Genomic DNA, 12,975 nt, shown 5'->3' on the forward strand with positions numbered 1-12,975 from the left:
TCCGGCATCAGATCTGGCGACGAGATGGTTCGGCCGTGGATGATTAGGCCGTGAAGAGAGCTTGGACAGTGGAGAGCTCGGTTGACTCGGTCGTGATGAAGAAGCTCGGTTGACTCGAAGGCGAGCTCGCCCGGTGGTGCAGCGGTGGTGACGGACCGGCGAGGATGAGGGAGTTCGGCGATGGACGGGTGACTGAATCGGCGGACGGCGAATGGGATGGACTGTCGGCGGTCAGCTGTGAGATCGAAGTATGCTGGCGGAGGCAAAAAGCTGTGAAGAACTGGATTAAATCGGCGGCGATGGAAGAGATCATGAAATCGTTTATCGAGCGAAAAGAAATTAGGTACATTTGAGCATCAGGTGAGTGAAAGGGTCTGGTCTTCTGATTTTGATTCTTGAGTAGGCGAATCCGTTGGCTGCTTTTTAGTGTAAAAAAGCAAGGACGGGGCGTGGAGACCGGTTGAGCTTCGTGGCATAGATCCGAAGGTATGAATCTGCAACTTGTTATGGAACAGCAAGAGATGCAGCAGGTACTCTGCTATAGTGGAATAGTCTGCCTATCAGCGGAATGGCCCCTCATACTTACGAATACAGAAAGTCGTTCAGCCGACTCAGTCTCGTCTCACCGTTGCGGTGGCAACAAGGATGCGGGGAGGGTTGAGAAAGAGAGACGAGAATTGAAAAGAGAAAGATTAGGAGAGGATAATTTGGTCATTTTATAATAGAATTAAAATATATGTTAGGACATATTACACATTTCATGTCAATTAAAGTTGTGTTTTGGTCCTTTTTGTTTTTTTTATAGGATGGGATGGGTTAAGTTTGTAAACTTGGAGGGCGTCATTGTCTCAAATGACCTAAGTTGTATATATCTGTCTTTTAGACAAATTTGAGAGGGTGTCGCTGCAATTTATCTTTAAAAATAAAAAATAATGCATTAAAGATATTTTAGTTGAAAGATAAAAATTAAATGAGTGCAAATATAAAACATGAAATGTCAATATCACATTCCTATAAATTGACAACCAAATCAAGGTGACAAACCTAAAATTATAAGATTTAATATATACGTGATTGTTTGTGACGGTTTTTTTGTTTGAATAGTAATACATGCATTATTGTTGCGTTGTTGATGATTTAAGATTCTTGAATTGACAATTCAAAGTTATTATATTATAAATTTATATTTGTTGTGTTGTCCATTGAAATGGACGGCACTTGTTGAGAGGAAAAGGAGAAGATCCTAATCCATTTAGGACACCCTAGAAGTAGAATCTATATATGCTCTAAGTAAATGATTTGTTCGTGAGGAAATACCAGAGCAACAAGTTATGGTGTTCTTATTGCATCTTCCCTTTTACTCTCTTCCCCTATTGTTCTTCTCCATATTCTTCCTTTTCAAATGGTTGTCCACTTCACAACCCCAAAGAAATCTACCACCTTCTCCACCAAAGTTCCCAATTATCGGAAACCTCCACCAACTTGGCGTGTTCCCTCATCGCTCCCTCCAATCACTAGCGCAAAAATATGGCCCCATCATGCTGCTTCACTTCGGCAGCAAGCCAGTTCTAATCGTCTCCTCTGCTGATGCAGCTCGCGAGATCATGAAAACCCATGATCTCATCTTCTCAAACAGACCTAAATTGAGCATTGCCAGTAGAGTTTTCTATAATAAGGACGTCGCATTTGTTCCTTATGGAGAGTATTGGAGGCAAGTAAAAAGCATTTGTGTGCTTAACCTTTTGAGTAATAGACGAGTTCAGTCTTACCGTGGAGTGAGAGAAGAAGAAACAGCACTTTTGATCGAGAAGATCAAATCAGCTTCTTCTTCTTCTTCTTCACCAGTGAATCTGAGTGAAATGTTGGTTTCACTTACGAATGATGTAGTTTGTCGGGTAGCCTTAGGGGGGAAGTACAGTGAAAGCTCAAAAAGTGGTAGGAAGTTTAAGGATCTTTTGGGGGATACTGCGGCACTATTGGGTGAATTCAGTGTGGGGGACTATATCCCTTGGCTTGTGTGGTTGAATCAAATCAACGGTGCGAATGGTAGAGTCGAGAAAATTGCTAAAGAGCTCGACGAATTTTTGGAGGGTGTGATTGGAGATCATATGGATAGAAAGGAAAAAGAGAGCAATGGCGATAGGAGTGTTGATCAAGATAATCAACAGCAGGACTTCGTGGATGTCTTGCTTGATATTCAAACAGAAAGCAAGGTCATGGATGACTCTCTTCTTCATAGGGACAGCATCAAAGCTCTCATCTTGGTAAGTTGACTGCCTCTCTTTTTCAAAATTTAATCAATCTCATGAAGAATGGACCAATATAGGTTCAATCAATTATCTAAGTGTTGTTATAATCGAGTAATAGGTGAGTTCAGTCTTACAGTCGGGTAGCCATAGGGAGGAAGTACGGTGAAAGCTCAAAAAGTGGTAGAAAGTTTAAGGAGCTTTTAGGAGATATTGTGGAAGTACTGCTATATTCCTTGGCTTGTGTGGTTGAATCAAATAAGTGGATTGGATGCTAGAGTGGAGAAAGTTTCTAGAGAGATTGATGAATTTTTGGAGGATGTGATTGAAGATCAGATAGATAGTAAGAAAAGAGAGATGTGGGGGTGGGAGTGTTGATCAAGACAAAAAACAGGACGACTTTGTGGAAATTCAAAGAGAAAACATGGTCGACTTTTCTCTTCATAGACACAGCATCAAAGGTGTCAACTAGGTAAGAATAAGAATTACTATTATCATTATAATTTTTCACGCACAAATAACCACGGTGGGTTTGAACCTTTACCCTTTTTTTTTGGGGGAGGAGAGGTTATACAGTTAGACTAATGTCTTGGTAGTCTAGATGATTACTTAGCTCCTTAATTTTAATATCAATTGATCTTAACTTAGTTGCAATTGTCATTCCAAATTTCCAACCAACACATGAATTACTTTTCTCAACTCCATTGCTGTGAATGCGCGCAGAAAGCCTATACAAATTATTATTTGCAATTAATCTTATCCAATAAAGTATACTGACTTATTGTTATGCTTTTTTCTTTTTCTTTTTTCATGAATACTAATTAATTGATATGCTTTTAAAAATATTTTCCTAAGCTTAATGACTTTCTAAACCTTTTTAAGCAAAAGTGTCGGTTCTTACCAGGAAAAAAGAACTTCCAAACTTTATTTTGTTAATTTTTCTTCTTCTGAGTAGCCTCTGTTACCTTTCTTTTGTTTCTTGTAGGATATGTTTGGTGCTGGAACTGATACTACATCCACAGCTCTAGAGTGGACAATGACTGAACTCTTAAGACATTCACAGGTCATGAAAGAGCTACAAAATGAGGTGCGAGGAATAACCAGAGACAAACTAGAAATAACGGAGGATGATCTAGAGAAAATGCAATACTTGAAAGCAGTGATCAAGGAGTCTATGAGGTTACATCCGCCAAGCCCATTACTAGTTCCCAGGGAATCAACCCAAGATGTCAAAGTAATGGACTACGACATTGCAGCTGGCACACAAGTGTTTATTAATGCATGGGCAATTGCGAGAGACCCATTGCTGTGGGAAGACCCTGAAGATTTCCGGCCAGAGAGGTTCTTGAGTACTTCTGTAGATTTTAAAGGGCACGACTTCAAGTTTATTCCATTTGGAGCTGGCCGTAGGGGTTGTCCCGGCATCCAATTTGCCATAAGTGTCAATGAGCTTGCACTAGCAAATCTTATTCATAAGTTTGATTTTACATTGCCAGATGGGACAACAGAAGAGGATTTTGACATGACTGAAGCCCCTGGTATAAGCGTCCACAAAAAATATCCTCTACTTCTTGTTGCAACGCCATATTCTTTTGCTAGTCATGTACTTGCTCCATAATGGATGGAAATTGTACTTTGTAAACCTTTATGACCAGTATAAAAAATAAGTGTATGCTTAAAATAATGGGGGGCGATATTCCTACTTCACTTTTCTAAGATTGTACTACACTCTTAAAGAAAACGTCACTTCTTTCCCTAATTTTATAAATAAATAATTTTTTTTTTTCAAATTCCACAATTATCCTTTTAATTATGGAAATGTATCTTCTATCTCCCTCCTCTCCCCAATTAATGTTTTGGGTCATTTCCAACATTTTCTTCCTCTACTTTGTATTAATTATCTTCTCTCTCCTTGGGGTTTTAATATTGATCTTTGTATGATGAAAAAATGGTGGAGTTTATTGATATTGTTAGCAAAAAAAGCATGTAAGAATTATCAAAACTTCTTGAGCCTCTTAAACCTCTTGTTGTTGCACTTGTAGTAGCCATGTTGCTTCATAAACCCACCATACTTTTTGTACATCTGCCTTGAGGCTTGCTTCAAACCATACAAGTTTTTCTTCAACTTGCACACTAGTTTCTCTTTCCCTTTGACTAAGAAACCCTCCGATTGTTGCACATAAATCTCATCCTCTAGGTGACCATGGAGGAAAGTAGTTTTCATATGTAATTGCTCAAGGTTCAAATCCTCTACTGCAACAACACTTAGGATCAACCGAATGGTAGTCAATTTTACAACCACTGAAAAGATGTATGTGTAGTCAAGTCTCTCTTTTTGATGAAAGCCTTTGACTACTTATAATATCGACTTGTACCTCTTGGAACTATCATGTTACTCTTTGACCTTGTACACCTATTTGTTGTGAAGTTCTTTTTTCCCCCATGGGTAACATAGCTAACTCCCATGTGTTGTTGGAGATAAGAGATTTCATCTCATCTCTCATTGCAAGCTCCCACTTGCTAACATCTTCAGCCTGACATGCCTTATCATAGCATTCAAGTTCAACATCATCTGTGAGTAACAAATAATTTAAAAACTTTATGTTTGGCACATGAGGACAAAAGGATTTTCAAGGAACATGAGTAGGAATTGGACTTTGTGGTGCACTTTGTTGTGTGATTTTTTTGAAGAGCTCTTAACTATCTGTTGTACTACACTACTCTCTGGGATATCACCCAAATCAACATATTGTGGATCACTCTATACTTGGGTAGGAGACTGTGCTACATCTCTATCCTTTTACATCGCCCTTTTATTAAATACCACATCTTTACTTCTGATGAGTTTCCTATTTTGCTTGTCCCAAAGTCGATAACTAAACTCATCTTCACCATATCCAATGAAAGTGTATTTTTGTGACTTAGGGTCATGTTTAACCCTAGTATGGTCACTAATATGCGCATATGCAATACAACCAAATACTCGTAGATAAGAAAGATTTATCTCTTTACCGCTCTAATGGTATGGTCCTTGGTTAATCAAGTGAGCTGTTGTCTGCTGTATTGACTATCTTTGCCCAAAACTGCTTGGGTAGACTTGCATGTATTTGCATGCTTCTGGCTCTCTTTGTCAAGGTTATTGTTCATCCGTTCAACCACCCCATTTTGTTATGGGGTTCCTTGCACAGTCTTTTCTAATATGATCTCATTCTGATAACAGAACTTCTTAAACCTAGTGTCTTCATATTCTCCATCATTATTTGATATCAACCTCTTGATTGTTAAACCCACCTTATTCTCCACCATGACCTTGCACTTCTTAAACATTTCATACACTTTAGCTTTATATCTCAAGAAGTAAACCCATACCTTCCTAGAATGATCATCGATGAAAGTTACAAAATAAGACTTGCTGATAATGGATTAGATTGTCGTTGGCCCCTAGATATCCACATAAACTAACTCAAGCTTCTCTTTTCTTATGTTTCTTCCATTTATCTTGAAACTAACCTTCTTTTGCTTTCCAAGAACGCAGCTTTCATAAAAATCAATATCAACTGACTTCGAGCCCTGTAGTTTCCCATTGAGTGCATAATCTTGAGCCCCTTTTCACTCATGTGACCTAACCTCTGGTGCCAAATGTTAGGATCTAGTCTAGTTTTTGCTACTATAATAGCCCCACAAGAGTTTGTTAGACCGAGAGGGGGGGGGGGTGTTGAATTGGTCTTAGGTCAAATTCCACCTTTTTCACTTAAGTATAAACATGTAGAGCACAAGAGATATAAACAATGAAGTCAATTAAGGCACAAAACACAAGGTATACAAGGAAACCCTCTCAATAGGGAAAAACCTTGGTTCTTGGCCTCAGCCAATAAAAGCCTCCACTAGTTGTATGAACCTTGTTACACACTCAGCTGTCTCACCCTCTACACACACCCTTGTACAAGAATAGATACTAGTTTTCACAACCAATCCACACACACTAGCTCATCATCTCCACTTGTTGTATGTAAGTAGTTATTCACTCAGCTACCCCACTATCTGCATACACCTTGTACTAGCTATATGTACAGGATGTGCATTACTAAGGTATAAGGATGGATGCTTACTTTATTTTGAACAAGACTTGGTCCTAGCTGCAGGAGTTGTAGGAGGAGGTTGACTTGCTGGCTTGACAGGTTCAGTCTCAAGAATGGGAGCAGCTGAGAGAGGAATAGATGGAATTAGGTCTCCTCCTTAGAAGGCAAGGGAAATAAACTTGTACGATCCAAGGAGAGTATGCACAATTTGGGTGGATTCCTTTGTCCTGGTGGAATTAATGTATGCTGACCACCAAGTTTCAAAACTAGGATCGGTATGAGGTTCTTTATGAAATGACTTGTATCGGAAATCTTGCAAGAGTTGCTGAAACCGATTAGTCACATCTTTGATTTGTTCGCTGTCTAATAATTTGACTCTCCGGTTAAAATTTTTGTTATAAGAAAAGTGGGGAGGCAATGGAATCATTTGAGTTAGCCTAAATTATCGGGCTAATTGAGCAGGGTTGTAGAACTCCACCCCAGTTTGACTTTTTGCAAGATAGGGAGCCACAGTGTTACAAGGAATATCTCTTGCAATAAGAAAATAACCCCATGACAAGTTGTAAGATTCTATTTGCTCTGCCGAGGAATCGGCAATAGTAGGAAACAACCAAGATAGGGCAAATTTGCACCTTGAAAAAGGCAGAAATTGGGACCGAGATCTATCCTTACATTGATGATAGAAAAAATGAAAGCAATATGGGAATAAATGATCCTTAGGTTTTGCTTTTGCAAAACCAAATGATACCAGGGGATCATCTGTAACAAGTTGTATCTCAGGTGCCACTTCAGGAAAATACGCATACAGCCAAAACTGATACAACCAGAATGGTCCTCTCAACCTCAAAAAGTTCAACATAATAGGTCTGACAAACCTTTGTACAAAGATGATAAGAGAAATTGAGCCAATGCCATAGATTTTCCTTTTGATAAGGCTATTGCTAGTTGGGTAAGATGTTTTGTTATCTGAATTATAGGAGCACAAAGTAAATATCTACATAACCAAAGCAATAGAAACCCTATGTGCTCTTGGTCACTTACTTCAGTGCCAGGTTTTCCTATCATTTCTTTCAAGAATGGGCCATGAGATTGAATGTGGGGTTTTGAGCCCTCTTGCTCTGGAAAAGAAAAAGTAGTTTCTATATCTTGGAGGAGATAATTAATGTCATCTCCTCCCGATTTTAAACCAGTTAAGAAACAAACATCTCGCAGGGTAGGGGCCATCAAACCATAATATAAACGCAAAGAATTTATGGTTAGAGACCAAAAGTGTGAAAAAGCAAAGAACAGAGGTCTATCTAAAGAAAAGGGATCTTACTGAGTTGAATGATGTCGAAAATGCCCATCCATTTCCATAAGTCACCCTTGGTTGTAGAAACACGATCAACCCATTCACTCCATTGAAGCATCGACGGATGCCAATTCCTGATGGAAAGGGCCAGTTTTTCCCATTTAGCAATAAGGTATATTGGTTTTACAAAAAGGAGATATTTTTCCGCTTGGGGATAAAAAAGGGATAGTGACGAATGCAATAGATGGCTAAACGTTGGGCCAAGCCCCTTAACGTTATCTGTGATGTCAATTAAAATTGACGTTTCTATTTCAGGAGCGATTAGGGTTTTAACCGCTGATTTGGTCATTTGAGTATGGGATGAGGGTTCAGGAAAAGGGTTTTCTAAGTTTAAATTTGAATTTTGCTTTTGGAGTTTAGAAGACATATATAGTTGAAGGATAAAGGAGATTCAATTGCAGAAGGAAATAAATACTTTGACAGAAGAGAGTTTTGTTGGTACGAAATGAAGAGTTTTGGTTTATGTTTGAAGAAGAGACGTGAGGTAATGGAAGACAGAGGGTTTGATGCAGAATTAATGGTTGAAAGGATAGATTAGTGGAATCGGCATTTTTTGGAAATTACAACCATCATGATACTTAGGAGATTATATGGTATACACGTGTTTACAGTGCAATGGGTGTTGTTTGAATTTTGGAAGCCGAAGTGTTAAAACGGTTACCAAAATTGGGGGGCATTGTTGACACCCATTTTGGTAATTAGGCTTGGATCACAAGTGGGCTTAAAGTACAGCGACATGGCAAGAGTTTGGGCTGTGAAAAAAGATTCAACTTGGTATGTGGGTTATATGGGCTGAGAATATATGTGTATTGTTGGACTGTGGCCCGATGATGTGGGTATATCTTGATTCTACTGTGGAGTTGTATGTTTCTACATAGAATTCAATTTGCACACAAAGACACATTTTGAATTAGAGGATAGATAGGGATTGTAATTTTGGTAGTTATCTTTTAGTTAATTTAAATTCAAGTACCTTTATTTATCTAAGATAGTTTAATTTGAATAAATATTCAGTTATATCATAGAGTTATAATACAATTAGAATACTTGTATAGGATTTCTGGTTACGTTATTCTATAAATAAACATGGAGGCATGCTGAGATCGAGGTCGAGCACCCTCAGAAATCTTTATATTATTTTGTTTGCTTTCTCAAGTCTTTCCTAGAATAGCATCCTTGCTATTTTTTCTATCTATATCTATCTCTCTCAATATCTCGTTCTCTCTCTCTCTCTCTCTCAATCTTTCTCTCAATATTTCTTTCTATATCTGTTTCTCCCCAATCTATTCTCTCAAGCGTTACTATAAATTATTCAATTAAAAGTCCTTCTAATTAAGGCAATTCTTGAACTCAAAGAGGAGTTTTACTATTCTCTTTATCCTCGCATCATCTGATAATCAATATTATCAAAGAGACTACAAGTTGACAACTCACACTCGAGCCATACAATTGGTTTTGGCACTCCTATATTACATCAATTCCGAATCGGATCTAAGGAGCCGATTTTAGCGTCAACACAAAATGTTTGTGTTGTTGCTTTTAATTTGTTAAGGTCCCACCTAAAGTATGCATATGAACCACATTTGATTAATTATTCTGGGCCATTGTCATTAGTGAACCAACATAGTAATATGACATACCTTAATTTTGATTAAACTTGATCACCAAGTGACACATACTTAACTACTATCTAATAGATTCTCTTTGATCTTGCAAGGAACTCCTTCAACTACTAGCAAGTCTTGCATTGTACTAGGACATGACTGCACATGTATTTTTTAAATTTAAAATATGAAAAAAAGAGAGAGGAAAGAAACCTAATTTTTTTTTGGTTATATTTACAATTCAGAAAGAGAACATCTCATTTTATTATATATTGTGTTAAACCAGTGATTGAAAAATGTACATAAATATCATATACACAGAAATAATCTCCTGCACACAGATTAGGAAAAAACTTTCTTCATACAAGCATTATGACCATTGAATGTCATCTAAGTATGAAAAAAAAGTAACTAAAAAAACATAACAATCAGTTACTCATTATATATATATATTATTCATGATATCTGAAATTTGTTCAATTGTGTATTTGACCAGCAGAAGCACAGAGATCAACAACAAAGAGTACCAAAACGGATAAAAATTACATTTAGATGAAAGGATCAAACTTACAATATTTAATAAATATGTAGTTGTTGGGTTGTCAAAATAAAATTCTTACATTAACGATTTAAAGTTAATATATTCTCAATTTATAATTGTTGTATTGTTAATTCAAATTTATACGGCAGTCACAAGACAAAAAAACAATAAGAAAGACCCTGATCCATTTAGCCCACCTTGGAAGTCAAAACTCTCTCTCTTTATATACACACACTCTGAGTAGATTACTTGTTCTTAGGGATATAACTGGGATTAACTCTCCAGACCAAGAAATTATGGCGTTCTTATTGGATATTCTATTTTACTCTCCCCTCCACTGTTCTCAGTATTCTTCCTTTTCAAATGGCTGTCCACTGCAAAATCCCAAAGAAATCCTCCTCCTTCTCCACTAAAGCTACCAATTATCGGAAACCTCCATCAACTTGGTGTGCTCCTTCATCGTGCTCTCCAATCACTAGCTCAACAATATGGACCAACCATGCTGCTACACCTCAGCAGCAAACCGGCTCTCATCGTCTCCTCTGCAGTTGTAGCTCGCGAGGTCATGAAAACATACGATCTCATCTTCGCAGGCATTGCCAGCAGACTTTTCTATGGGAAGGACGTCGCATTCACTCCTTATCGAGAGTATTGGAGGCAAGTAAAAAGCATTTGTGTGCTCAACCTTCTGAGTAATGGGCGAGTTCAGTTTTACCGTAGAGTGAGAGAAGAAGAAACAACCCTTTTGACCGAGAAGATCAAAAGGGCTTGTTCTTCTTCTTCGGTGGTGAATTTGAGTGAAATGTTTGGTTCACTTACGAATGACGTAGTGTGTCGGATAGCCTTGGGGAGGAAGTACAGTGAAAGCTCGAAAAGTGGAAGAAATTTTAATGAGATTTTGGTTGATATTGGGGAACTAACGGGTGTTTTCAATGTGGGGGGCTATATTCCTTGGCTTGTGTGGTTGAATCAAATTAATGGTTTGAATGCTAAAGTGGAGAGAGTTTTTAACGAGGTGGATGAATTCTTGGAGGGTGTGATTGATGATCATATGGATAGGAGTTATGTCAAAGATTTCCAATAGGACAATCAAAGATGTGACTAATCGGTTTCAGCAACTCTTGCAAGATTTCCAATACAAGCCATTTCATAAAGAACCTCATACTGATCCTAGTTTTGAAACTTGGTGATCAGCATACATTAATTCCACCAGGACAAAGGAATCCACCCAAATTGTGCGTACTCTCCTTGGATCGTACAAGTTTATTTCCCTTGCCTTCCAAGGAGGAGACCCAATTCCATCTATTCCTCTCTCAGCTGCTCGCATTCTTGAGACTGAACCTGTCAAGCCAGCAAGTCAGCCTCCTCCTACAACTCCTGCAGCTAGGACCAAGTCTCGTTCAAAACAATGTAAGCATCCATCCTTATACCTTAGTAATGCACATCCTGGGAGGAGTGTCCATGCTTCATAAGTCCTCAGATTTATGATTCTTCTTCTCCTACTAGATTGTCCTATTTAATATAAATTCAAAATAAAAGTCTTTGTTGTGATATTAAATTCTTTTGGATACAAACATCAATTTAACTTGCATTTGATCTACTTTTAAAAATTATTAAGTCTTCATCTATCTTTTGAAAATAGGTATGAATTCCTTATTATAAGATTATATGCCGCAAAATCTAGGATAGCCTTCCCATCATCAAAACTATTTCCAAATCCATGTCCACATATGCAATCTCATATCTTCCACAAACTTTTTTTACCCCCCCACCCCCCCCCCCCCCAGAGGCATGCATTGGCTCCACCCCTGATTATGACTAAATTTTAGATTTTGCTACTTTTGCACTCCCGCTCGATGTAACTTAGGTTTTGATGGTTGTAGAAGAAGGTTGTGTGTTACTGCCCCTAATTGCTATTTCTGGAGAAGGGGTTAATAGAGTTACTGTTGAAAAGGTACCATATTTATGGACCCCAACAAAAATTGAGTCTGCCAATGCAAATAGAAAAGGTTTGTATGCTATTTTTAATATAGTTGTCCCATCAAAGTTTTTTAGGATCTTTACTTGCACTACTTAGAAAGAAGCATGGGATTTATTTGAGGTCACCTATGAGAGTCTAGGGTTTTTGAATTAGATGTATATTCAGTGATTTAGAACTAGATCAACTGGGATGAAAATTGAAGATGAACCTATTCAAATTATTTGAAACAGTCTAACTGAGGTGAGGTGAAGATTGCAGATAAGAGAAGGAATTTGTGGCATATCAGGCTTCTATTTAAGAGTTGTAACTAATATAGTAACTTATTATAGGCAAGTCGTGGACTTCTTGTCGACTCTATACATAGACATGGATGAGGGAGGGAGAGAGAGAGAAGATGTAAGGGAATGGTGAGTGTTGTGAGAAGAAGAGAAAATATATCTAGTTCCCGAGTACAACACGTAGTCTCAAAAGAGATGATAAGCGAGTCAGTGTGATTTTAACATCAGATTGTATATAATCTTTTTCGATTTACAATAATGAATATTCTCTCTATATAAACATAGTCCCGGAGTTTGGTGGATGATATAAAATATTGTGTCGTGTTATCAACCTTTACTTTAAAAATTAAAAAACGACTACTAGATTATAGTTTTTGATTGCAAGTCCATAAAGACTAAATTAGGTCATGCTTTTTTATTTTGAACTTAAAGTTTCAATCTGTCAGACTTACCTAACTGTGGAATTTAAGAAGATCATCAGCATTATTCGAAAAAGTCCTTGCAATCACCATTGTAACCTCATTCAATGATGACTTACTCTCAAATCACGTTTTTTTCAAACAAAGCAACTAGCAAACAGACACTTCTACATTTGGTGTGCAATAATGGAATGGAATGCAATTCGGAATGGAATAAGAATGAAAATGGAATGAAATGAGAATATTATTCCATTGTTTGGTGTGACATGGTGAATCGTTATAGAATAGAATGATTATTACTATTCTATTATTTGGTTGACCATTATTAAATCTCGAATGGAATGATTTTTGTCAAAAATACCCTTTCCAATGGCTTTCATTACTTTTTAACAAAAATCTAATTAATATTATGAATTATGGAATATTATAAGATGTCCAATACTGCCATTGAAAAAAATAAAGAAAAACCTTAAAAT

The 12,975-nt window shown here is 37.4% G+C and overlaps 2 protein-coding genes across 2 annotated transcripts; both read left to right on the forward strand.

The window, feature by feature from the left end:
• The first annotated feature begins 1,256 nt into the window (after positions 1–1,256).
• On the forward strand, positions 1,257–4,032 carry LOC132303792 (cytochrome P450 736A117-like). Its single transcript, XM_059801218.1, has 2 exons — positions 1,257–2,264; positions 3,232–4,032. Exons 1-2 carry the CDS (start codon positions 1,332–1,334, stop codon positions 3,862–3,864), a joined length of 1,566 nt encoding a protein of 521 aa, XP_059657201.1. The 5' UTR covers positions 1,257–1,331; the 3' UTR covers positions 3,865–4,032.
• A 6,288-nt stretch (positions 4,033–10,320) lies between these two features.
• Positions 10,321–10,905, forward strand: LOC132305271 (cytochrome P450 736A117-like). Its single transcript, XM_059802939.1, has one exon. The coding sequence runs from the start codon at positions 10,321–10,323 to the stop codon at positions 10,903–10,905; it is 585 nt and encodes a 194-aa protein (XP_059658922.1).
• The last annotated feature ends 2,070 nt before the right edge of the window (positions 10,906–12,975 follow it).

Source organism: Cornus florida, unplaced genomic scaffold (assembly GCF_030987335.1).
Source record: "Cornus florida cultivar Cherokee Brave unplaced genomic scaffold, ASM3098733v1 CherokeeBrave_3.0.0_Hap2_Chr04, whole genome shotgun sequence".
NCBI classification, from domain to species: Eukaryota; Viridiplantae; Streptophyta; class Magnoliopsida; order Cornales; family Cornaceae; genus Cornus; species Cornus florida.